This window comes from Colletotrichum jinshuiense, chromosome 8 (assembly GCF_051148585.1).
Source record: "Colletotrichum jinshuiense chromosome 8, complete sequence".
NCBI lineage: Eukaryota > Fungi > Ascomycota > Sordariomycetes > Glomerellales > Glomerellaceae > Colletotrichum > Colletotrichum jinshuiense.
In genome coordinates this window covers 3,801,115-3,827,743 of record NC_139315.1, presented here as the reverse complement: position 1 = coordinate 3,827,743, position 26,629 = coordinate 3,801,115, and the positions used below count along the sequence as shown (strand labels likewise).

Sequence of the window (26,629 nt, the reverse complement as noted above, 5' to 3'; positions counted from 1 at the left end):
TAGTAGATGTAGTAGACGTAGTAGAATCAGATGATGTGGTAGAGGTGGTTGAATCGGTTGATGTGGTAGAGGTGGTAGGAGTGGTAGATGTAGTAGAGGTAGTAGAGGTAGTAGAGGTAGTGGAATCAGTTGATGCGGTAGAGCTGGTTGAGTCGGTTGATGCAGTAGAGGTGGTTGAATCGGTTGATGCGGTAGAGCTGGTTGAATCGGTTGATGCAGTAGAGGTAGTTGAATCAGTTGATGCGGTAGAGGTGGTTGAAGTAGTAGATGTAGTAGATGTAGTAGAATCAGATGATGTGGTAGAGGTGGTTGAATCGGTTGATGTGGTAGAGGTGGTAGAAGTAGTAGAGGTGGTAGATGTAGTGGAATCAATAGAGGTGGTAGAGGTGGTTGAATCAGTTGATGCGGTAGAGGTAGTAGTATCAGTTGATGTAGTAGATGTAGTAGATGTAGTAGAGGTGGTAGATGTAGTGGAATCAGTAGAGGTGGTAGATGTAGTGGAATCAGTTGATGCGGTAGAGATAGTGGAATCAGTTGATGCGGTAGAGCTGGTTGAATCAGTTGATGCGGTAGAGCTGGTTGAATCGGTTGATGCAGTAGAGGTGGTTGAATCGGTTGATGTGGTAGAGGTGGTAGTATCAGTTGATGCTGTAGAGGTGGTAGAGGTAGTAGATGTGGTAGATGTAGTAGAAGTGGTAGATGTAGTGGAATCAGTTGATGCGGTAGAGCTGGTTGAATCGGTTGATGCGGTAGAGGTGGTTGAATCGGTTGATGCAGTAGAGGTGGTTGAATCGGTTGATGCAGTAGAGGTGGTAGAAGTAGTAGATGTAGTAGATGTAGTAGAAGTGGTAGATGTAGTGGAATCAGTTGATGCGGTAGAGCTGGTTGATTCAGTTGATGCGGTAGAGGTAGTAGTATCAGTTGATGTAGTAGATGTAGTAGATGTAGTAGAGGTGGTAGATGTAGTGGAATCAGTAGAGGTGGTAGATGTAGTGGAATCAGTTGATGCGGTAGAGGTAGTTGAATCAGTTGATGCGGTAGAGCTGGTTGAATCGGTTGATGCGGTAGAGGTGGTTGAATCGGTTGATGCAGTAGAGGTGGTTGAATCGGTTGATGCAGTAGAGGTGGTTGAATCAGTTGATGCGGTAGAGGTGGTTGAATCGGTTGATGTGGTAGAGGTGGTAGAAGTAGTAGATGTAGTAGATGTACTAGAATCAGATGATGTAGTAGATGTAGTAGAATCAGATGATGTGGTAGAGGTGGTAGTATCAGTTGATGTAGTAGAGGTAGTAGAGGTAGTAGAGGTAGTAGAGGTGGTAGAATCAGTTGATGCGGTAGAGCTGGTTGATTCAGTTGATGCGGTAGAGGTAGTAGTATCAGTTGATGTAGTAGATGTAGTAGATGTAGTAGAGGTGGTAGATGTAGTGGAATCAGTAGAGGTGGTAGATGTAGTGGAATCAGTTGATGCGGTAGAGGTAGTAGTATCAGTTGATGTGGTAGAGGTGGTAGAATCAGATGATGTAGTTGATGTAGTAGATGTAGTGGAATCAGTTGATGCGGTAGAGCTGGTTGAATCGGTTGATGCGGTAGAGGTGGTTGAATCGGTTGATGCAGTAGAGGTGGTTGAATCGGTTGATGCGGTAGAGGTGGTTGAATCGGTTGATGCAGTAGAGGTAGTTGAATCGGTTGATGCAGTAGAGGTGGTTGAATCGGTTGATGCGGTAGAGGTGGTAGAAGTAGTAGATGTAGTAGATGTAGTAGAAGTGGTAGATGTAGTGGAATCAGTTGATGCGGTAGAGCTGGTTGAATCGGTTGATGCGGTAGAGGTGGTTGAATCGGTTGATGCAGTAGAGGTGGTTGAATCGGTTGATGCGGTAGAGGTGGTTGAATCGGTTGATGCGGTAGAGGTGGTTGAATCGGTTGATGCAGTAGAGGTGGTTGAATCAGTTGATGCGGTAGAGGTGGTTGAATCGGTTGATGTGGTAGAGGTGGTAGAAGTAGTAGATGTAGTAGATGTACTAGAATCAGATGATGTAGTAGATGTAGTAGAATCAGATGATGTGGTAGAGGTGGTAGTATCAGTTGATGTAGTAGAGGTAGTAGAGGTAGTAGAGGTAGTAGAGGTGGTAGAATCAGATGATGTGGTAGAGGTGGTAGTATCAGTTGATGTAGTAGAGGTAGTAGAGGTAGTAGAGGTAGTAGAGGTGGTAGAATCAGTTGATGCAGTAGAGCTGGTTGAATCAGTTGATGTGGTAGATGTAGTAGATGTAGTAGAGGTGGTAGATGTAGTAGAGGTGGTAGATGTAGTGGAATCAGTAGAGGTGGTAGAGGTGGTTGAATCAGTTGATGCGGTAGAGGTGGTTGAATCGGTTGATGCGGTAGAGGTGGTAGTATCAGTTGATATAGTTGAGGTGGTAGGGGTAGTAGATGTAGTAGAGGTGGTAGAGGTGGTAGAGGTGGTAGAATCAGATGATGCGGTAGAGGTGGTAGAGGTAGTAGATGTAGTAGAGGTGGTAGATGTAGTAGAATCAGTTGATGCGGTAGAGGTAGTAGTATCAGATGATGTAGTAGAGGTGGTAGTATCAGTTGATGCGGTAGAGGTGGTTGAATCGGTTGATGCAGTAGAGCTGGTTGAATCAGTTGATGCTGTAGAGGTGGTAGTATCAGTTGATGATGTAGAGGTGGTAGAGGTAGTAGAGGTGGTAGATGTAGTAGAGGTGGTTGAATCGGTTGATACAGTGGAGGTGGTTGAATCGGTTGATGTAGTTGATGTAGTAGAAGTGGTAGATGTAGTGGAATCAGTTGATGCAGTAGAGGTGGTTGAATCGGTTGATGCGGTAGAGGTGGTAGAGGTAGTAGAGGTGGTAGATGTAGTAGAGGTGGTTGAATCGGTTGATACAGTGGAGGTGGTTGAATCGGTTGATGTAGTTGATGTAGTAGAAGTGGTAGATGTAGTGGAATCGGTTGATGCAGTAGAGGTGGTTGAATCGGTTGATGCGGTAGAGGTGGTTGAATCGGTTGATGTGGTAGAGGTGGTAGAAGTAGTAGATGTAGTAGATGTAGTAGAATCAGATGATGTGGTAGAGGTGGTTGAATCGGTTGATGCGGTAGAGGTGGTTGAATCAGTTGATGCGGTAGAGCTGGTTGAATCGGTTGATACAGTAGAGCTGGTTGAATCGGTTGATGCTGTAGAGGTGGTAGATGTAGTAGAATCAGTTGATGCGGTAGAGGTAGTAGTATCAGATGATGTAGTAGAGGTGGTAGAGGTAGTAGAGGTGGTAGATGTAGTAGAGGTGGTTGAATCGGTTGATACAGTGGAGGTGGTTGAATCGGTTGATGTAGTTGATGTAGTAGAAGTGGTAGATGTAGTGGAATCGGTTGATGCAGTAGAGGTAGTAGAGGTAGTAGAGGTAGTAGAGGTAGTAGAAGTAGTAGAATCAGTTGATGTGGTAGAGGTGGTTGAATCGGTTGATGCGGTAGAGGTGGTTGAATCAGTTGATGCGGTAGAGCTGGTTGAATCAGTTGATGCGGTAGAGGTGGTTGAATCGGTTGATACAGTAGAGCTGGTTGAATCGGTTGATGCTGTAGAGGTGGTAGATGTAGTAGAGGTGGTAGATGTAGTAGAGGTGGTTGAATCGGTTGATACAGTAGAGGTGGTTGAATCGGTTGATGTGGTAGAGGTGGTAGAAGTAGTAGATGTAGTAGATGTAGTAGAATCAGATGATGTGGTAGAGGTAGTAGAGGTAGTAGAGGCAGTAGAGCTGGTAGAATCAGCTGATGCAGTAGAGGTGGTTGAATCGGTTGATACAGTAGAGGTGGTAGAAGTGGTAGATGTAGTTGATGTAGTAGAAGTGGTAGATGTAGTGGAATCAGTTGATGCAGTAGAGGTAGTAGAGGTAGTAGAGGTAGTAGAGGTAGTAGAAGTAGTAGAATCAGTTGATGTGGTAGAGGTGGTTGAATCGGTTGATGTGGTAGATGTAGTGGAATCAGATGATGTGGTAGAGGTGGTTAAATCGGTTGATGTAGTGGATGTAGTAGATGTAGTGGAGTCAGTTGATGCAGTAGAGGTGGTTGAATCGGTTGATGTAGTAGAGGTGGTAGAAGTAGTAGATGTAGTAGATGTAGTAGAATCAGATGATGTGGTAGAGGTAGTAGAGGTAGCAGAGGCAGTAGAGCTGGTAGAACCAGCTGATGCAGTAGAGGTGGTTGAATCGGTTGATACAGTAGAGGTGGTAGAAGTGGTAGATGTAGTTGATGTAGTAGAAGTGGTAGATGTAGTGGAATCAGTTGATGCAGTAGAGGTAGTAGAGGTAGTAGAGGTAGTAGAAGTAGTAGAATCAGTTGATGTGGTAGAGGTGGTTGAATCGGTTGATGTAGTAGAGGTGGTAGTATCAGTTGATACAGTAGAAGTTGTAGGGGTAGTAGATGTAGTAGAGGTCGTAGAAGTAGTAGATGTAGTAGAGGTGGTAGATGTTGTGGAATCAGTTGATGCAGTAGAGGTGGTTGAATCGGTTGATGTAGTAGAGGTGGTAGTATCAGTTGATACAGTAGAGGTGGTAGAGGTAGTTGATGTAGTAGAGGTGGTAGAGGTGGTTGATGTAGTAGAGCTTGTAGATGTAGTGGAATCTGTAGATGCAGTAGAGGTGGTTGAATCAGTCGATGTAGTAGAGGTGGTAGAGATAGATGAAGTTGTTGATGCAGTAGATGTGGTAGTATCAGTTGAGGCGGTAGAGATGGTAGGATCAATTGATGCAGTAGAGATAGTAGAATCAGTTGATGCTGTAGAGGCGGTAATATCAGTTGATGTAGTAGAAGTGGTAGAATCAGTTGATGTAGTCGAGGGGGTAGATGTGGTAGAGGTGGTAGAGGTGATAGAGGTGGTAGATGTAGTGGAATCAGTTGATGTAGTAGAGGTTGTAGATGTAGTAGATATAGTAGACGTGGTAGAGGTGGTAGAATCAGATGATGCGGTAGAGGTGGTAGTATCAGTTGATGTAGTAGAGGTAGTAGAGGTAGTAGAGGTAGTAGAGGTAGTAGAGGTAGTAGATGTAGTAGATTCAGTTGATGTGGTAGAGGTGGTAGATGTAGTAGAATCAGTTGATGTAGTAGAGATGGTAGTATCAGTTGATGTAGTAGAGGTGGTAGAAGTGGTAGAGGTAGTGGAGGTAGGAGAAGTAGTGGAATCAGTTGATGCGGTAGAGGTAGTAGAGGTAGTAGAGGTAGTAGAGGTAGTAGAGGTAGTAGAAGTAGTGGATTCAGTTGATGTGGTAGAGGTGGTAGATGTAGTGGAATCAATTGATGTAGTAGAGGTGGTAGAAGTGGTAGAGGTAGCGGAGGTAGTAGAAGTAGTGGAATCAGTTGATGTAGTAGAGGTGGTAGTATCAGTTGATGTAGTAGAGGTGGTAGTATCAGTTGATGTAGTAGAGGTGGTAGAAGTGGTAGAGGTAATGGAGGTAGTAGAAGTAGTGGAATCAGTTGATGCAGTAGAGATAGTAGAATCAGTTGATGCGGTAGAGGTGGTAGATGTAGTGGAATCAGTTGATGCAGTAGAGGTGGTAGTATCAGTTGATGTAGTAGAGGTAGTAGAGGTAGTAGAGGTAGTAGAGGTAGTAGAGGTAGTAGAAGTAGTGGATTCAGTTGATGTGGTAGAGGTGGTAGATGTAGTGGAATCAATTGATGTAGTAGAGGTGGTAGAAGTGGTAGAGGTAGTGGAGGTAGTAGAAGTAGTGGAATCAGTTGATGTAGTCGAGGGGGTAGATGTGGTAGAGGTGGTAGAGGTAGTAGAGGTGGTAGATGTAGTAGAGGTGGTTGAATCGGTTGATGCGGTAGAGGTGGTTGAATCGGTTGATGTGGTAGAGGTGGTAGAAGTAGTAGAGGTAGTAGTTGTAGTGGAGTCAGTTGATGCGGTAGAGGTGGTTGAATCAGTTGATATAGTAGAGGTGGTAGAGGTAGTAGATGTAGTAGAGGTTGTAGATGTAGTAGATATAGTAGTCGCGGTAGAGGTGGTAGTATCAGTTGATACAGTAGAGGTGGTAGTATCAGTTGATGTAATAGAGGTGGTAGAAGTGGTAGATGTAGTAGATGTAGTAGATGTGGTAGATGTAGTTGAGGTTGTAGAGGTGGTAGTATCAATTGATGTAGTAGAGCTGGTGGAGGTGGTAGAAGTAGTTGATTCGGTTGATGTGGTAGAGGTGGTAGAGACAGAAGAACCAGTTGATACAGTAGAACTGGTAAAATCAGTTGAGGCGGTAGAGATGGTAGGATCAATTGATGCCGTAGAGATGGTAGAATCAGTTGATGCGGTAGAGGTGGTAGATGTAGTGGAATCAGGTGATGCAGTAGAGGTGGTAGTATCAGTTGATGTAGTAGAGGTAGTAGAGGTAGTAGAGGTAGTAGAGGTAGTAGAGGTAGTAGATGTGGTAGAAGTAGTAGAATCACTTGATGCAGTGGTAGTGGTGGTAGAGGTGGTAGAGGTGGCAGTATCAGTAGATGTAGTAGATGTAGTAGAATCGGTGGATGTCGATCTAGTAGATGTAGCGGAATCAGTTAATGTTGATGTAGATGTAGTAGAGGTAGTAGGAGTGGTTGAGGTGGTAGAACTGGTTGATGTGGCAGATATAGTAGATGTTGTCAACGTGGTAGGAATTGAAGTGGAGGTATCTGTCGTAGCGGATGTAGTGGAAGTAGGTGTTGTTGATGTGGTGGATGTGATAGACGTGCTGGAGATAGTAAATGTGGTAAATGTGGTAGGTGTAGAAGTTGAAGTAGAGGAGATAGATATAGTGGATGTGACAAATGTAGTGGTGGATGTAACAGAGGTTGATGAAACACTTGTACTAGATGAGGTAACGGAATCAGATGTTGTAGATGATGTAATTGACGCAGAGGAGCTAGACGTAGTAGATGTGATAAGTGTGGTAGATGAACTTGATGGAGGAGTAGTATCAATTAGGAATAGCGCGTCTGCTAGTATATTAAAGAGATCAGAGGGAATCAATAAAGAAGTGGTGCTGGAGGCAGTAGATGATTCAGACGTTGTAGATGTTGAAAATGTTGTGAATGTTGAAGAAGTAGATGAAGATGTAGTAGAGGTGGTAGGATCAGTAATTGATGTGGAGGTAGTGGATGAGGTTGACGAAGTGGATGTAGTAGATGGGATAGATTCAGTAGAGGTAGTAGAGGTGGTAGAGCTGGGAGAAGTAGTTGATGTAGTAGAATCAGTGGTTGAAGTTGTTGACGATGAGGTAGATTCGGTTGATGTGGTAGATGTTGTTGATGTAGAAGTGGTAGATGTGGTAGAATCAGTTGATGATGTAGGGGTGGAGGTGGTAGAAATAGAGGTTGAGGTTGTAGTCGTACTAGATGTAGTGATAGAGTTTGATGTGGTAGAATCAGTTGATGTGGTAGATGAGGTTGACGTGGAAGCGGTAGAGGTGGTAGAATCAGTTGATGAAGTTGATGTGCTAGAAGAGGTAGGATCGGTAGTTGATGTTGATGTAGTTGATGAAGTCGATGTTGTTGTGCTGGATGTAGTAGAGGAGGTGGAAGTAGTAGAGGTGGTAGAGTCTGTAGTTGAGGTTGATGTGGGTGATGTCGATGTGGTTGATGTCGATGTTGTAGATGAAGTTGATATGGTAGAGCTGGTGGAATCAGTAGTTGATGTTGATATCGATGTGCTTGAAGAGGTAGGATCAGTTGTGGAAGATGATGTGGTAGATGTAGTTGATGTTGTTGATGAGGTGGAAATGGAAGTGGTTGAAGTGGTTGAGGCGCTAGAGCTTGCAGAAAATGTAGAAGTAGATGTACTAGAGGGGGTAGAATCAGTTGATGTGGTAGAGGTTGTTGAATCGGTTGATGTAGATGTAGATGTAGTTGTAGTGATAGAGGTGGTAGAATCAGTTGAGGCGGTAGAGATGGTAGGATCAATTGATGCAGTAGAGATGGTAGAATCAGTTGATGTAGTAGAAGTGATAGACGTGGTAGAGGTGGGAGATGACGCCGATGAGGTAGATAGAGTTGAAGTGGTAGAGGTAGTAGAATCGGTAGTTAGAGTAGATGTAGTAAATGTTGTAGAGGTGGTAGAGCTGGTAGCAGAAGATGTTGATGTGCTAGATGATGTAGGATCAGGTATTGATGTTGATGTAGTAGATAAAGTTGATGTAGTAGATGTAGTAGACGTCGAAGATGAACTTGAAGAGGAAGAGGTGGTAGAATCTATAGCTGAAGTGGAAGTTGTGGATGTAGTGGAAGTAGTGAAGGTAGTAGAGTCAGTAGATAGAGTTGATGTGTTAGATGTAGTAGATGTTGTCGATGTAGTAGAATCAGTTGATGTAGTAGAGGTGGTAGAATCAGAAGTTGAGGGTGATGTACTAGATGAAGTGGAAGTGGGAGAGGTAGTAGATTCAGGAGATGAAGTCGATGTGGTAGATGTCGTCGATGTAGTAGAGGTGGTAGAATCAGAAGTTGAGGGGAATGTAGTAGATGAAGTGGAAATGGTTGAGGTGATAGACTCAGTAGATGTAGTAGATGTTGAAGTGGAAGTTGATGTGGAAGCACTAGATGAGGTAGGTTCAGTTGTGGTAGTTGATGTAGTAGATGAACTTGATGTTGTAGAAGTAGTAGAGATTGTAGAATCGGTATTTGAAGTTGATGTGGTAGATAACGTGGAAGTGGTTGAGCTGGTAGACTCAGTAGATGTAGTAGATGTTGTTGTAGAAGTTGATGTAGAAGTACTAGATGAGGTAGAATCAGTTGTTGATGTTGATGTAGTAGATGAACTTGATATTGTTGAAGATGTAGTAGTGGTTGAGCTAGTAGATTCAGTAGATGAAGTTGAAGTGGTAAAAGTTGTAGAATCGGTAGTCAAGGTTGTGCTGGTAGAATCAGTTGTGCTGGTAGAATCAGTAGATATAGTAGATGTTGTTGTAGAAGTTGACGTGGAAATTGATGTGGACGTGCTAGATGAGGTAGGATCAGTCGTTGAAGTCGATGTGGTAGATGAACTTGATGTTGTAGAAGATGTAGTAGTTGTTGAGCTGATAGATTCAGTTGATGAGGTGGAAGAAGTAGAAGTTGTAGAATCAGTAGATGTAGTAGACGTTATAGATGAAGTAAAACTGCTGGAGGTTGTAGTGTCAACAGTTGAGGTTGATGTGGTAGATGAGCTTGATGTGCTAGAGGAGGTAGGATCTGTTATTGATGTTGATGTTGTAGATGCTGTTGAAATGGATGTTGTAATTGTAGTTGACGTCGTAGAATCCGTCGTTGAGGATGATGTTGTAGATGAAGTTGAGCTTGATGTGCTAGAGGAGGTAGGATCAGTTATTGAAGTTGATGTTGTAGATAAAGATGTAGTGATAGTGGAAGTACTAGTACTAGAGGCGCTGGATGTGATTGATGTGGTAAATGTGGTAGGAGTAGTAGATGTTGAGGAAATTGAAGATGTCGTGCTAGGTGACGTAGATAGATTTGAGGTGGTAGATGTTGTAGAGGTTGCAGAAGAGGTTGAAGTGGATACAGTAGATGTCGTTGAATCAGTTGTAGATGATGACGATGTGGGAGAAGAACTCGAAATAGATGTTGAAGAAGTAGTACTAGATGTTGTGGATGAAGTACTCGTCGTTGATCCGTCGGAGGAAGTAGTCAAACTTGAGCTGCTAGATGTGCTAGATGTGCTAGATGTGATAAAGGAGCTGGAGGAGGTAGGATCAGTCAATGTGGCTGTTGCTGTTGAGGTACCGGATGATGTAGATATTGTAGAAGAAGTTGAAGAAGTGGAAGAGGTTAAGGAAGTAGATGTGCTGGAAGTAGATGTGCTAGATTCAGTTCGAATGTCAAACTCAATTGAGATTGTAGTTGTCGTGGAAGAAGAAGGACTAGATGAGGCTGTAGATGTTGAAGATGTTGGGCTCGATGTGGTGGAGGAAGTAGTGGCGGTTGATGAGCTAGATGTAATAGATGTAGTAAATGTGGTAGGAGTAGTTATCGACGTCGATATAGATGTAGTTGATAGGTTATCAGATGTAGATGTAGTAGATGTTATTGTGGAAGTTGAGAAAGATGTGCTGGATGAGGTAGGATCAGTTGTTGAAGTCGATGTTGTAGAAGATATAGAAGTGGTTGTGGTAGAATCAGTAGATGAAGTTGATGTTGTAGATGAGGTAGATGTCGTTGTGGTGGACGTTGTTGTAGTGGATGTAATAGAAGAAGTGGAAGTAGTAGAGGTGGTAGAATCAGTAAATGAAGTCGATGTAGTAGAGGTAGTAGTATCAGTTGTTGAGGTTGATGTTGTTGATGTGGTTGATGTGGTCGACGTAGTAGAGGAAGTAGTGTCAGTAGTAGAGGTCGATGTAGTTGAGGTTGATGTAGTAGATGTAGTAGTGTCAGTAGTTGAGGTCGATGTAGTTGATGTAGTAGATGTAGTAGTGTCAGTAGTTGAGGTTGATGTGGTTGATGTAGTAGATGTAGTAGTGTCAGTAGTAGAGGTAGTAGTATCAGTAGTAGAGGTTGATGTAGTTGATGAGGTTGATGTGGTTGATGAGGTTGACGTAGTAGAGGTAGTAGTGTCAGTAGTTGTAGTCGATGTGGTTGATGAGGTTGATGTAGTCGACGTAGTAGAGGAAGTAGTGTCACTAGTTGAGGTTGATGTGGTTGATGAGGTTGATGTAGTCAACGTAGTAGAGGTAGTAGTGTCACTAGTTGTAGTCGATGTGGATGATGTGGTTGATGTAGTAGAGGTAGTAGAGGAAGAAGTGTCAGTAGTTGAGGTTGATGTGGTTGCTGTAGTTGACGTTGATGAGGTTGATGTAGTAGAAGTAGTAGTGTCAGTAGTTGAGGTCGATGTGGTTGACGTAGTAGATGTAGTAGTGTCAGTAGTTGAGGTTGATGAGGTTGATGTAGTAGAGGTAGTAGTGTCAGTAGTAGAGGTTGATGTAGTTGATGAGGTTGATGTAGTAGAGGTAGTAGTGTCAGTAGTAGAGGTCGATGAAGTTGATGTAATAGAGGTAGTAGTGTCAGTAGTAGAGGTCGATGTAGTTGAGGTTGATGTAGTAGAGGTAGTAGAGTCAGTAGTAGAGGTTGATGTAGTTGAGGTTGATGTGGTTGATGTAGTAGATGTAGTAGTGTCAGTAGTAGAGGTAGTAGTATCAGTAGTAGAGGTTGATGTAGTTGATGAGGTTGATGTGGATGATGAGGTTGACGTAGTAGAGGTAGTAGTGTCAGTAGTTGAGGTCGATGTGGTTGATAAGGTTGATGTAGTCGACGTAGTAGAGGAACTAGTGTCAGTAGTTGACGTTGATGTAGTTGATGTAGTAGAGGTAGTTGTATCAGTAGTTGAGGTCGATGTGGTTGATGTAGTAGAGGTAGTAGTGTCAGTAGTAGAGGTCGATGTAGTTGAGGTTGATGTAGTAGAGGTAGTAGAGTCAGTAGTAGAGGTTGATGTAGTTGATGAGGTTGATGTAGTAGAGGTAGTAGATGTAGTAGTGTCAGTAGTAGAGGTAGTAGTGTCAGTAGTAGAGGTTGATGTAGTTGATGTTGATGTAGTTGATGTAGCCGACGTAGTAGAGGTAGTAGTGTCAGTAGTTGTAGTCGATGTGGTTGATGAGGTTGATGTAGTCGACGTAGTAGAGGAAGTAGTGTCAGTAGTTGAGGTTGATGTGGTTGATGAGGTAGAAGTAGTAGTGTCAGTAGTTGAGGTTGATGTGGTTGATGTAGTAGATGTAGTAGTGTCAGTAGTTGACGTCGATGAGGTTGATGTAGTAGAGGTAGTAGTGTCAGTAGTAGAGGTAGTAGTATCAGTGGTTGAGGTTGATGTAGTTGACGTTGATGAGGTTGATGTAGTAGAAGTAGTAGTGTCAGTAGTTGAGGTCGATGTGGTTGACGTAGTAGAGGTAGTTGTATCAGTAGTTGAGGTCGATGTGGTTGATGTAGTAGAGGTAGTAGTGTCAGTAGTAGAGGTCGATGTAGTTGAGGTTGATGTAGTAGAGGTAGTAGAGTCAGTAGTAGAGGTTGATGTAGTTGAGGTTGATGTAGTTGAGGTTGATGTGGTTGATGTAGTAGATGTAGTAGTGTCAGTAGTAGAGGTAGTAGTGTCAGTAGTAGAGGTTGATGTAGTTGATGTTGATGTAGTTGATGTAGCCGACGTAGTAGAGGTAGTAGTGTTAGTAGTTGTAGTCGATGTGGTTGATGAGGTTGATGTAGTCGACGTAGTAGAGGAAGTAGTGTCAGTAGTTGAGGTTGATGTGGTTGATGAGGTAGAAGTAGTAGTGTCAGTAGTAGAGGTTGATGTAGTCGACGTAGTAGAGGTAGTAGTGTCAGTAGTAGAGGTCGATGTGGATGATGTGGTTGATGTAGTAGAGGTAGTAGTGTCACTAGTTGTGGTCGATGTAGTTGATGAGGTTGATGTAGTCGACGTAGTAGAGGAAGTAGTGTCAGTAGTTGAGGTTGATGTGGATGATGTGGTTGATGTAGTAGAGGTAGTAGTGTCACTAGCTGTAGTCGATGTGGTTGATGTGGTTGATGAGGTTGATGTAGTCGACGTAGTAGAGGTAGTAGTGTCACTAGTTGTAGTCGATGTGGATGATGTGGTTGATGTAGTAGAGGTAGTAGTGTCACTAGCTGTAGTCGATGTGGTTGATGTGGTTGATGTAGTAGAGGTAGTAGTGTCACTAGTTGTAGTCGATGTGGTTGATGAGGTTGATGTAGTCGACGTAGTAGAGGTAGTAGTGTCACTAGTTGTAGTCGATGTGGTTGATGAGGTTGATGTAGTCGACGTAGTAGAGGTAGTAGTGTCACTAGTTGTGGTCGATGTAGTTGATGAGGTTGAGGTGGTAGATGTGGTGGTGTCAGTAGTTGAGGTTGATGTAGTTGAGGTTGATGTAGTAGAGGCGGTAGATGTCGTTGCTGTAGTTGATGTAGTAGAGGTGGTTGAATCAGTAGATGAAGTGGAAGTTGACGTGGTAGAGGAGGTAGAATCAGTAGTTGAGGTTGATGTAGTTGAGGTTGACGTAGTTGATGTAGCCGACGTAGTAGAGGTAGTAGTGTCAGTAGTTGTGGTCGATGTGGTTGATGAGGTTGATGTAGTCGACGTAGTAGAGGTAGTAGTGTCAATAGTTGAGGTCGATGTGGTTGCTGTAGTTGAGGTTGATGTGGTTGATGTAGTAGAGGTGGTTGATGTCGTTGATGTAGTTGATGTAGTTGATGTAGTAGAGGTAGTAGAGTCAGTAGATGAAGTGGAAGTTGATGTGCTTGAGGAGGTAGGATCAGTAGTTGATGTTGATGTGGTTGATAAGGTTGATGTAGTCGACGTAGTAGAGGTAGTAGTGTCAGTAGTTGATGTTGATGTAGTTGATGTAGTAGAGGTAGTTGTATCAGTAGTTGAGGACGATGTGGTTGATGTAGTAGAGGTAGTAGTGTCAGTAGTAGAGGTTGATGTAGTCGACGTAGTAGAGGTAGTAGTTGAGGTCGATATGGTTGATGTAGTTGAGATTGATGTAGTAGATGTCGTTGATGTAGTTGATGTAGTTGATGTAGTAGAGGTAGTAGAGTCAGTAGAGGAAGTGGAAGTTGATGTGCTTGAGGAGGTAGGATCAGTAGTTGATGTTGATGTGGTTGATGCGGTTGATGTAGTCGACGTAGTAGAGGTACTAGTGTCAGTAGTTGAGGTCGATGTGGTTGATGTAGTTGAGGTGGTAGAGGTAGTAGAGTCAGTAGATGAAGTGGAAGTTGATGTGCTTGAGGAGGTAGGATCAGTAGTTGATGTTGATGTGGTTGATGCGGTTGATGTAGTCGACGTAGTAGAGGTATTAGTGTCAGTAGTTGAGGTCGATGTAGTTGATGAGGTTGATGTAGTAGAGGTAGTAGTGTCAGTAGTAGAGGTCGTAGTGTCAGTAGTTGAGGTTGATGTAGTTGAGGTTGATGTAGTTGAGGATGATGTGGTTGATGTAGTTGAGGTTGATGTGGTTGATGTAGTAGAGGTGGTAGATGTCGTTGATGTAGTTGATGTAGTAGAGGTGGTTGAATCAGTAGGTACAGTTGAAGTTGACGTGGTGGAGGAGGTAGGATCAGTAGTTGAGCTTGATGTAGTTGATGAGGTAGAAGTACTAGTGTCAGTAGTTGATGTTGATGTAGTTAATGTAGTTGTTGTAGTAGAGATAGTAGAATCAGTAGAGGTGGTAGATGTAGTTGATGTAGTCAACGTGGTAAATGTAGTTGATGTTGTTGATGTGGTTGAGGTGGTAGTGTCGGTAGTTGATGTAGATGATGTGGATGATGAAGTAGAAGTAGTAGAAGTGGTTATATCAGTAGATGAAGTGGAAGTTGATGTGGTAGAAGAGGTAGGATCAGTAGTTGAGCTCGATGTAGTTGAAGAGGTAGATGTCCTAGTTTCGGTAGTTGACGTTGATGTAGTTGATGAGGTTGATGTAGTTGATGTAGTAGTGTCAGTAGTTGATGTAGATGTAGTTGATGTGGTTGAAGTAGTCAAGGTGGTGAATGTTGTTAATGTGGTTGATGTAGTTGATGTGGTAGAGGTGGTAGAGGTGGTAGTGTCAGTAGTTGAGGTTGATGTAGGTGATGTGGTTGATGAGGTTGATGTAGTCGACGTAGTAGAGGTAGTAGTGTCACTAGTTGTGGTCGATGTAGTTGATGAGGTTGAGGTGGCAGATGTGGTGGTGTCAGTAGTTGAGGTTGATGTAGTTGAGGTTGATGTAGTTGAGGTTGATGTAGTAGAGGTGGTAGATGTCGTTGATGTAGTTGATGTAGTAGATGTGGTTGAATCAGTAGATGAAGTGGAACTTGACGTGGTAGAGGACGTAGGATCAGTAGCTGAGGTTGATGTGGTTGATGAGGTAGAAGTAGTGGTGTCAGTAGTTGATGTAGGTATAGTTGATGTGGTCGATGTAGTCAAGGTGGTGAATGTTGTTAATGTGGTTGATGTAGTTGATGTGGTAGAGGTGGTAGAGGTGGTAGTGTCAGTAGTTGAGGTTGATGTAATGGATGTGGTTGTGCTAGATGTCGTAGATGTCGTGGAAGTGGTTGTCCTAGATGTTGTTGATGAGGTGGAAGTGGAAGTGCTAGATGTTGTGGAGGAGGTTGAAGTGGTTGTGCTAGATGTTGTTGATGAGGTGGAAGTGGTCGTGCTAGTTGTTGTTGATGATGTCGAACTGGTTGTGCTAGATGTTGTGGAGGAGGTAGAAGTCGTTGTGCTAGATGAGGTGGATGTGGTGGTACTAGATGTAGTAGAGGATGTTGGAGTGGTTGTGCTAGATGTCGTGGAGGAGGTGGAAGTGGTCGTGCTAGTTGTTGTTGATGAGGTGGAAGTGGTTGTGCTAGATGTTGTTGAGGAAGTAGTAGTGGTTGTACTAGGTGTTGTTGATGATGTAGATGTGGTTGTACTGGATGTGGATGTAGTGGAGGAGGTGGAAGTGGACGTGCTAGTTGTAGATGTAGTGGATGAGGTTGAAGTGATTGTAGTGGATGAGGTCGAAGTGGTTGTGCTAGATGTAGATGTAGTTGATGATGTGGAAGTGGTTGTGCTAGATGTTGTGGAGGAGGTGGAAGTGGTGGTGCTGGATGTAGATGTAGTTGATGAGGTGGAAGTGGAAGTGCTAGATGTAGATGTAGTGGAGGAGGTGGAAGTGGTTGTGCTGGATGAGGTCGAAGTGGTTGTGCTAGATGTAGATGTAGTTGATGATGTGGAAGTGGTTGTGCTAGATGTAGATGTAGTGGAGGAGATTGAAGTGGTTGTGCTGGTTGTTGTTGATGAGGTGGAAGTAGTTGTACTAGATGTTGTGGAGGAGGTAGAAGTGGAAGTGGAAGTGCTAGATGTAGATGTAGTGGAGGAGGTCGAAGTGGTTGTGCTAGATGTTGTTGGTGATGTTGATGTGGTTGTGCTGGATGTAGTGGATGAGGTGGAAGTAGTTGTACTAGATGTTGTTGATGAGGTGGAAGTGGTGGTGCTGGATGTAGTGGATGAGGTGGAAGTAGTTGTAGTAGATGAGGTGGAAGTGGTTGTGCTGGATGTAGTAGATGAGGTGGAAGTGGAAGTGCTAGATGTAGATGTAGTGGAGGAGGTGGAAGTGGTTGTGCTGGATGTAGTGGATGAGGTTGAAGTGGTTGTACTGGATGTCGTTGAGGAAGTAGTAGTGGTTGTACTGGATGTGGATGTAGTGGAGGAGGTGGAAGTAGACGTGCTAGATGTAGTTGAGCTAGTTGAAGTGGTTGTACTAGATGTTGTTGATGAGGTGGAAGTGGAAGTAGTTGTGCTAGATGTAGTTGAGGATGTAGAAGTAGTTGTGCTAGATGTAGATGTAGTTGATGATGTGGAAGTGGTTGTGCTAGATGTTGTGGAGGATGTTGAAGTGGTTGTGCTGGATGTAGTGGAGGAGGTGGAAGTGGAAGTGCTGGATGTAGATGTAGTTGATGAGGTGGAAGTGGAAGTGCTAGATGTAGATGTAGTGGAGGAGGTGGAAGTGGTTGTGCTGGATGTAGTGGATGAGGTTGAAGTGGTTGTGCTGGATGTAGTGGATGATGTAGAAGTGGTTGTACTGGATGTAGTGGATGAGCTCGAAGTGGTTCTGCTGGATGTAGTGGATGTAGTAGATGTGGTTGTGCTAGGTGTTGTTGATGACGTAGAAGTGGTTGTGCTGGATGAGGTCGAAGTGGTTGTGCTAGATGTAGATGTAGTTGATGATGTGGAAGTGGTTGTGCTAGATGTAGATGTAGTTGATGAGGTGGAAGTGGAAGTGCTAGATGTAGATGTAGTGGAGGAGGTGGAAGTGGTTGTGCTGGATGAGGTCGAAGTGGTTGTGCTAGATGTAGATGTAGTTGATGATGTGGAAGTGGTTGTGCTAGATGTAGATGTAGTGGAGGAGATTGAAGTGGTTGTGCTGGTTGTTGTTGATGAGGTGGAAGTAGTTGTACTAGATGTTGTGGAGGAGGTAGAAGTGGAAGTGGAAGTGCTAGATGTAGATGTAGTGGAGGAGGTCGAAGTGGTTGTGCTAGATGTTGTTGGTGATGTTGATGTGGTTGTGCTGGATGTAGTGGATGAGGTGGAAGTAGTTGTACTAGATGTTGTTGATGAGGTGGAAGTGGTGGTGCTGGATGTAGTAGATGAGGTGGAAGTGGTTGTAGTAGATGAGGTGGAAGTGGTTGTGCTGGATGTAGTAGATGAGGTGGAAGTGGTTGTGGTAGATGTAGATGTAGTGGATGAGGTTGAAGTGATTGTAGTGGATGAGGTCGAAGTGGTTGTGCTAGATGTAGATGTAGTTGATGATGTGGAAGTGGTTGTACTGGATGTCGTTGAGGAAGTAGTAGTGGTTGTACTGGATGTGGATGTAGTGGAGGAGGTGGAAGTAGACGTGCTAGATGTAGTTGAGCTAGTTGAAGTGGTTGTACTAGATGTTGTTGATGAGGTGGAAGTGGAAGTGTTAGATGTAGTGGATGATGTAGAAGTGGTTGTACTAGATGTAGATGTAGTGGAGGAGGTGGAAGTGGAAGTGCTAGATGTAGATGTAGTGGATGAGGTTGAAGTGGTTGTGCTAGATGTTGTGGAGGAGATTGAAGTGGTTGTGCTGGTTGTTGTTGATGAGGTGGAAGTAGTTGTACTAGATGTTGTGGAGGAGGTAGAAGTGGAAGTAGAAGTGCTAGATGTAGATGTAGTGGAGGAGGTCGAAGTGGTTGTGCTAGATGTTGTTTGTGATGTTGACGTGGTTGTGCTGGATGTAGTGGATGAGGTGGAAGTGGTGGTGCTGGATGTAGTGGATGAGGTGGAAGTGGTTGTAGTAGATGAGGTTGAAGTGGTTGTGCTGGATGTAGTGGATGAGGTTGAAGTGGTTGTACTGGATGTCGTTGAGGAAGTAGTAGTGGTTGTACTGGATGTGGATGTAGTGGAGGAGGTGGAAGTAGACGTGCTAGATGTAGTTGAGCTAGTTGAAGTGGTTGTACTAGATGTTGTTGATGAGGTGGAAGTGGAAGTAGTTGTGCTAGATGTAGTTGAGGATGTAGAAGTAGTTGTGCTAGATGTAGATGTAGTGGATGAGGTTGAAGTGGTTATGCTGGATGTAGTGGATGTAGTAGATGTGGTTGTGCTAGATGTCGTAGAGGGGGTGGAAGTGGACGTGCTAGATGTCGTGGAGGAGGTGGAAGTGGAAGTGCTAGATGTAGATGTAGTGGATGAGGTTGAAGTGGTTGTGCTGGTTGTTGTGGAGGAGGTGGAAGTGGTGGTGCTGGATGTAGTGGATGTAGTAGATGTGGTTGTGCTGGATGTTGTGGATGATGTAGAAGTGGTTGTGCTAGATGTTGTGGAGGATGTTGAAGTGGTTGTGCTGGATGTTGTGGATGATGTAGAAGTGGTTGTGCTAGATGTTGTGGAGGATGTTGAAGTGGTTGTGCTGGATGTAGTGGAGGAGGTGGAAGTGGAAGTGCTAGATGTAGATGTAGTGGATGAGGTTGAAGTGGTTGTGCTGGTTGTTGTGGAGGAGGTAGAAGTGGTGGTGCTGGATGTAGTAGTTGATGTGGAAGTGGTTGTGCTAGATGTTGTTGAGGAAGTAGTAGTGGTTGTACTAGGTGTTGTTGATGATGTAGATGTGGTTGTACTGGATGTGGATGTAGTGGAGGAGGTGGAAGTGGACGTGCTAGTTGTAGTTGAGCTAGTTGAAGTGGTTGTACTAGATGTTGTGGAGGAGGTAGAAGTGGAAGTAGTTGTGCTAGATGTAGTTGATGAGGTGGATGTGGAAGTGCTAGATGTAGATGTAGTGGATGAGGTTGAAGTGATTGTAGTGGATGAGGTCGAAGTGGTTGTGCTAGATGTAGATGTAGTTGATGATGTGGAAGTGGAAGTGCTAGATGTTGTGGAGGAGGTGGAAGTGGTGGTGCTGGATGTAGATGTAGTTGATGAGGTGGAAGTGGAAGTGCTAGATGTAGATGTAGTGGAGGAGGTGGAAGTGGTTGTGCTGGATGTAGTGGATGTAGTAGATGTGGTTGTGCTAGGTGTTGTCGATGATGTAGAAGTGGTTGTACTGGATGTAGTAGATGAGGTTGAAGTGGTTGTGCTGGATGTAGTGGAGGATGTTGAAGTGGTTGTGCTGGATGTTGTTAATGAGGTGGAAGTGGAAGTGTTAGATGTAGTGGATGATGTAGAAGTGGTTGTACTGGATGTAGTAGATGAGGTGGAAGTGGTTGTACTAGATGTCGTAGAGGGGGTGGAAGTGGACGTGCTAGATGTCGTGAAGGAGGTGGAAGTGGTCGTGCTAGTTGTTGTTGATGAGGTGGAAGTGGTCGTGCTGGTTGTTGTTGATGATGTCGAAGTGGTTGTGCTAGATGTTGTAGAGGAGGTGGAAGTGGTTGTACTAGGTGTTGTTGATGACGTAGAAGTGGTTGTACTGGATGTAGATGTAGTGGAGGAGGTGGAAGTGGAAGTGCTAGATGTAGATGTAGTGGATGAGGTTGAAGTGGTTGTGCTAGTTGTTGTTGATGAGGTGGAAGTGGTTGTGGTAGATGTTGATGTAGTGGAGGAGGTGGAAGTAGTTGTGCTAGATGTTGTTAATGAGGTGGAAGTGGTTGTGCTAGATGTTGTGGAGGAGGTTGAAGTGGTTGTGCTGGATGTAGTAGATGAGGTGGAAGTGGAAGTAGTTGTGCTAGATGTAGTTGATGACGTAGAAGTGGTTGTACTAGATGTGGATGTAGTGGAGGAGGTGGAAGTGGAAGTGCTAGATGTAGATGTAGTGGATGAGGTTGAAGTGGTTGTGCTGGTTGTTGTAGAGGAAGTGGAAGTGGTGGTGCTAGATGTAGTAGATGAGGTCGAAGTGGTTGTGCTAGGTGTTGTTGATGACGTAGAAGTGGTTGTACTGGATGTAGTGGATGAGCTCGAAGTGGTTGTACTGGATGTAGTGGATGAGGTTGAAGTGGTTGTGCTGCGTGTTGTAGAGGAGGTTGAAGTGGTTGTGCTGGATGTAGTGGATGATGTAGAAGTGGTTGTACTGGATGTAGTAGTTGATGTGGAAGTGGTTGTGCTAGATGTTGTTGAGGAAGTAGTAGTGGTTGTACTAGGTGTTGTTGATGACGTAGATGTGGTTGTACTGGATGTGGATGTAGTGGAGGAGGTGGAAGTGGACGTGCTAGTTGTAGTTGAGCTAGTTGAAGTGGTTGTACTAGATGTTGTGGAGGAGGTAGAAGTGGAAGTAGTTGTGCTAGATGTAGTTGATGAGGTGGATGTGGACGTGCTAGATGTAGATGTAGTGGATGAGGTTGAAGTGATTGTAGTGGATGAGGTCGAAGTGGTTGTACTAGATGTTGTGGAGGAGGTAGAAGTGGAAGTGGAAGTGCTAGATGTAGATGTAGTGGAGGAGGTCGAAGTGGTTGTGGTGGATGTAGTAGATGAGGTGGAAGTGGAAGTAGTTGTGCTAGATGTAGTTGATGATGTGGAAGTGGAAGTGCTAGATGTAGTTGTAGTAGATGAGGTGGAAGTTGTTGTGCTGGATGTAGTTGAGGATGTAGAAGTAGTTGTGCTAGATGTAGATGTAGTGGATGAGGTTGAAGTGGTTGTGCTGGATGTAGTGGATGTAGTAGATGTGGTTGTGCTAGGTGTTGTCGATGATGTAGAAGTGGTTGTGCTAGATGTTGTGGAGGATGTTGAAGTGGTTGTGCTGGATGTAGTGGAGGAGGTGGAAGTGGTTGTGCTGGATGTAGTGGATGTAGTAGATGTGGTTGTGCTAGGTGTTGTCGATGATGTAGAAGTGGTTGTACTGGATGTAGTGGATGAGCTCGAAGTGGTTGTGCTGGATGTAGTGGATGTAGTAGATGTGGTTGTGCTAGGTGTTGTCGATGATGTAGAAGTGGTTGTGCTAGATGTTGTGGAGGATGTTGAAGTGGTTGTGCTGGATGTAGTGGAGGAGGTGGAAGTGGAAGTGCTAGATGTAGATGTAGTGGATGAGGTTGAAGTGGTTGTGCTGGTTGTTGTGGAGGAGGTGGAAGTGGTGGTGCTGGATGTAGATGTAGTTGATGAGGTGGAAGTGGAAGTGCTAGATGTAGATGTAGTGGAGGAGGTGGAAGTTGTTGTGCTGGATGTAGTGGATGAGGTTGAAGTGGTTGTGCTGGATGTAGTGGATGATGTAGAAGTGGTTGTACTGGATGTAGTAGATGAGGTCGAAGTGGTTGTGCTAGATGTTGTGGAGGAGGTGGAAGTGGTGGTGCTGGATGTAGTGGATGTAGTAGATGTGGTTGTGCTAGGTGTTGTCGATGATGTAGAAGTGGTTGTACTGGATGTAGTGGATGAGCTCGAAGTGGTTGTGCTGGATGTAGTGGATGTAGTAGATGTGGTTGTGCTAGGTGTTGTTGATGACGTATAAGTGGTTGTACTGGATGTAGTGGATGAGGTTGAAGTGGTTGTGCTGCGTGTTGTAGAGGAGGTTGAAGTGGTTGTGCTGGATGTAGTGGATGATGTAGAAGTGGTTGTACTGGATGTAGTAGATGAGGTCGAAGTGGTTGTGCTAGGTGTTGTCGATGACGTTGAAGTGGTTGTACTGGATGTAGATGTAGTGGAGGAGGTGGAAGTGGTTGTGCTAGATGTAGTTGAGCTAGTTGAAGTGGTTGTACTAGATGTAGATGTAGTAGAGGAGGTAGAAGTAGTGGTGCTGGATTTAGTAGATGAGGTCGAAGTGGTAGATGTAGATGTAGTGGAGGAGGTGGAAGTGGTTGTGCTAGATGTTGTAGATGCTGTAGAGGTTGTAGTGCTAGATGTCGTAGAGGATGTTGAAGTGGTTGTTCTGGTTGTTGTTGGTGATGTTGAAGTGGTTGTGCTGGATGTAGTGGATGAGGTCGAAGTGGTTGTACTAGATGAGGTTGAAGTGGTGGAAGTGGATGTAGTGGATGTGGTGGAAGTAGTTGTGCTAGATGTAGTTGATGAGTTGGAAGTGTTCGTGCTAGATGTAGTTGATGACGTGGAAGTGGTTATACTGGATGTTGTTGAGGAAGAAGAAGTAGAAGTGGTTGTGCTGGATATAGATGTAGTGGAGGAGGTGGAAGTGGATGTACTAGATGTTGTCGTTGAAGTAGAAGTGGTTGTGCTGGGTGTAGATGTGGTGGAGGAGGTGGAAATGGTTGTACTTGTTGTAGTGGATGAGGTGGAAGTGGTTGTTGTGGATGTGGTGGAAGTGGTTGTGCTGGTTGATGTTGATGAGGTGGAAATGGTCGTGCTGGTTGTTGTTGATGAGGTCGAAGCGGTTGTGCTAGATGTTGTTAATGAAGTAGAAGTGGTTGTACTAGACGAGGTGGAAGTGGTGGTGCTGGATGTAGTAGATGAGGTGGAAGTGGTTGTAGTAGATGAAGTGGAAGTGGTTGTAGTAGATGAGGTGGAAGTGGTTGTGCTGGTTGATGTTGATGAGGTGGAAGTGGTGGTGCTGGTTGTTGTTGATGATGTCGAAGTGGTTGTGCTGGTTGTTGTTGATGAGGTGGAAGTGGTGGTGCTGGATCTAGTGGATGAGCTTGAAGTGGTTGTGGTGGATGTAGTAGATGAAGTGGAAGTGGAAGTAGTTGTGCTAGATGTAGTTGACGAGGTGGAAATGGAATTGCTAGATGTAGATGTAGTGGATGAGGTGGAAGTGGTTGTGCTAGATGTTATGGGGGAGGTGGAAGTGGTGGTGCTAGATGTAGTGGATGAGGTAGAAGAAGTTGAACTAGATGAGGTGGACGTGGTGGTGCTGGATGCAGTAGAGGATGTAGAAGTGGTTGTGCTAGATGTTGTAGATGACGTAGAAGTTGTTGTGCTGGTTGTTGTTGAGGAGGTGGATGTGCTTGTACTTGTTGTTGAGGATGAGGTAGTCGTTGTGGTGCTGGTTGTGCTGGATGTAGTTGATATACTTGTGTTTTTTGAAGTAGATGAGGTGGAAGAGGTGGTACTGGATGTGGAAGCGGCGCTGCTGGTTGTGCTAGATGTAGTTGATGTACTTGTGCTTGTTGAAGTAGATGAGGTGGAAGTGCTGGTGCTGGATGTAGTAGAGGATGTAGAAGTGGTGCTGCTGGTTGTGCTGGATCTAGTTGATGTACTTGTGCTTGTTGATGTAGATGAGGTGGAAGTGGCAGTGCTAGATGTTGCGGATGAGGTAGAGGTGGTTATGCTGGTTGTTGTGGATGAGGTGGAGGTGCTTGTAGTAGATGAGGTAGAACTGGTTGTGCTAGATGTAGTTGAGGTATTGGAAGGGGTTGTACTAGATGGAGGAGTGGAACCTGAAGTGGTTACGGTAGATGAACTAGAAGTAGTAGAGGAAGTCGGTTTGCCAGATGTCGTTGATGAGTTGGAAGTGGTTGTACCGGATGTGGTAGAGGAAGTGGAAGTTGTTGTGCTGGATGTGGTAGGTGCAGTGGATGTAGTTGTGCTAGCTGATGCACTAGAAGTAGACACAGTCGAGGGACTTGAATTGGCTGTCCTTGATGTTGTAAAGGTAGAAGTGGTAGAAGTGGTTGTACTAGATGTTGCAGATGAGGTAGAAGTCGTCGTGGAATCAGTTCTGCTAGAAGAGGTTGCGGAAGTTAATGTAGTGGCGCTAGATGTGGTAGAGGAAGTAGAATTTGGTATTGAACTTGATGTACTGGATATCGTGGATGTTGTTGCAGTGGTTGTTGAACTGCTTTCGCCCGGTGTAATAGATGATGTAGATATAGGTGTTGAAGTAGTTGTGCTAGATGCGTTAGAGGGAATAGATGTAGTTGTGCTAGATGAGGTATCTGTAAAAGACGTTGCTGATGATGAAGATGTGCTACGAGAAGTGGAAGAAGAAGAACCATCTGTGCTGCTTGTAATTGATGATGTCGAGGTGGTCGTGCTCAATGATGTAAAGGTAGGTATGGTAGAGGAAGATGTTATGCTAGATATGGGACTGGAAACTGTAGTGCCTGTGCTAGATGTGGAGGAAGTAGCTGAAGTCGATGTGGTTGTGGATATTGAAGTGGTTGATGCAGTACTTGTGCTAGCTGTTGTTGAGGAAGTAGATGTGGTAGATGACGTTGAGGTAGTTGTTGTAGACGAACTAGAGGAAGTAGATGTGGTAGATGATGTAGATGAAGTAAGCGGTACTAAAGAAGTTGATATGCTTGATGATGTAGAGGAAGTAGATGCGGTAGATGAGATAGAGGAAGTAGACGTGGGAGAGGAAGTAGTAGAGGAAGTAGATGAAGGTATGGAACTAGATGTGCTAACTGACGTTAAGGAAGTAGACGTGACTGATGAGGTAGATGAAGTAGATGTGGTAGATGAACTAGTGGAAGTATATGATGTTAAGGAAGTAGATACGGTAGCCAATGTAGATGAAGTAGATGTGCTAGACGATGTAGATGAAGTAGATGTGCTGGAGGAAGTAGATGTAGTAGATGTGGAAGAGGTAGATGTGCTAGATTCAGTTTGAATGTCCAACTCAATTGTAATTGTAGATTCAGTAGATGTTGCAACTTCTGTCAGTGTGTATAGTCCTGTTGAGGTACCTGTTGTTAACGAACCATTAGAATAAGGTTTAACCGATCCTGACGAAGTTACTAATGTCAAAGTTGAATTATCTGCTACCGCATTAAAAACTTTCACGCGTGGGTTTGAGGCACTTTGATAGCTTATTGTAGAGGCAGAAGATGGTTCTTGCCCATTTGTAGGTACGGGCTCAAGGACGATTATGGTACCAACTGTACTGCCCTCGGAAGGGCCCAGCAAGATAGTAGACTTAACAGATCCTTGAGCCCAGCCTCTAGTAATCGTAGAAAACGCGTCATTAGACTGCAGACTCGGGCATCTACCGACGTGTTAGGACAATAATCAGCCCAAATAACTTTCCAAGTGCTTCATTAGCACTGCCTACAGTGTTGAAGTATGCGTGACAGTATTCTCAACGACAAATTCAGACAACAAAATCGTCGGGGCATTCGTTACTGGCACAGTCGTCCCAGCAACAGTGATTGTTGTATTCGAGCAGATCGCAGCGCTCAAATATACGGGTGTCCGATTGACGACCACAATTTCCTGCTTTACAATGCCTTGGTCGTCTGGAAGAATACGTTGTGGCTTTGCTGGTACGGGTAATACTAGCATGCAAAGAGCGACCAGCGCGCTGGGCAAGTGCAGGCTTCGCATCTTTGCCAACGCCTTGCTCGAAGAGGACAGGAGAGAAAATTATGAAACACGCTTCGTTTAATCAGAGAACAATGAATGGACAAAATTATGCCAGTGTTCCAGCATATGTTCTTGGGAAACCTTTGTGGCACTTTGACGTCTTGAGTGGCTTTTATATGACCTACCAAATGATTTCTCATTTCACGATACTGTGTTACACGAATGCTTCAAGAATCTGGACGTTTTCTTTCTGGTGGCCTGCGACACTATAGAACTGGTATGCAAACGGGGGGAAATGTAAGGTACCAATGGTTTGTGGCTCGAAAATGACAATCTGTTTTACTGCAAGCGTCAGCGCTGTTAGTATCTTCACTGCCATTGGTGCTAAGCTTTAGCTAAGCCCGATTTAATTTCAACGGGCGAGTGTCCATCGCATATGAACCACAGCCGACACATATTCAAAAAACGGCCTCGGTCAGATATTTCCGCAACCGGGATAGTGGGACGTCGCCGACCGACATTGTCAATTTCACCAGCACATTGTTACAGCACCTTACTCCGTCTTTATGTGTTGCTTTCTGTCGAATTGGCATGAATCAATATTCCCAAACGAGCCTGACTGCAAGCATACCATTTGAAACGAGCCCCGTTAACCATTCCCGAGGTTTAGCCGAACGGCCCCTCTCATTGTGACGACCCTGGAGCGATAGGTCGCAATTAACAACATGAGCAAGCGCCAAGATTGGAACAAGCAAACCCTTTTAAGCACCTGGGATTCGATTCATTGATTTAATCCTACTCGGGTTTAGCTGCGTTGTCAGCAGCCGTGCCTTAGAGAAGGGTCTGGCCAGCAGCTGAAGCGCCAAGGATGAACCACAACGCCCTATTTCGCCCTTCCAGACTCGTGCATGTGCACTCATTGCAGTCACTGTGAATTCCTATTGCCCTCTTCTGGGTCCCTATGTAGCCGAGTTTGCTGTATCTATTAACCACCATTGCCGTCCACCGGTGTCTGTTGACATGCCGGTTCATCGCGGCTTGCTCCCAATGATTTCGTTACCAGGACCTGCTCTGCGGCCAAACCTGGGCCCCTTTGGGCGCAAAGTCGATGACGAGCAAATATTCCTACGTATTTCCACGAATGGATCTAATTGGCTCCACCCCCGCCCCTGGCGAAAATGGGGCTAGTTTGCACTCAATGGGATAGTATTGCATCCGAAAGGACCTCTGTGGGCCTGTGGCCGCGACCAGGCGTTTACCGTTCTCGCTTAATATTGGAGATTGGATCCACATGCATTGTTGTAAGCACATGCGGGGTAGGCCTATAGATCGGCTTACTTGCATGACGGAGACGTGACCTCGGTTAGATAGATGCGTAATGTTCGCCGCAACAGTGGCAGGCGGGTGACCAAAAAAAATCCACTCATAATACGATTCGAAATAGGGCATACATAGACTAGCCCAGGTTGTAGGAGACCGGGATGTACAACTTACCGTAGTTTCAGCGCGAGAATACATGGTCCTCAGTGAGCGCGGAGTTAT

The 26,629-nt window shown here is 44.5% G+C and overlaps 1 protein-coding gene across 1 annotated transcript; it reads right to left on the bottom strand.

Moving 5' to 3' along the window:
- Nucleotides 1–17,063: 17,063 nt before the first annotated feature.
- Nucleotides 17,064–24,750, bottom strand: EsH8_VIII_001011 (uncharacterized protein; the record flags this gene model as incomplete). The annotated part of the gene is made up of 9 exons (XM_083270053.1): nt 17,064–17,249; nt 17,706–17,909; nt 19,830–20,009; nt 21,339–21,485; nt 22,263–22,466; nt 22,746–22,922; nt 24,195–24,248; nt 24,318–24,380; nt 24,670–24,750. The coding sequence occupies 9 exons, from the start codon at nt 24,748–24,750 to the stop codon at nt 17,064–17,066; spliced, it is 1,296 nt and encodes a 431-aa protein (XP_083129821.1).
- Nucleotides 24,751–26,629: the final 1,879 nt, after the last annotated feature.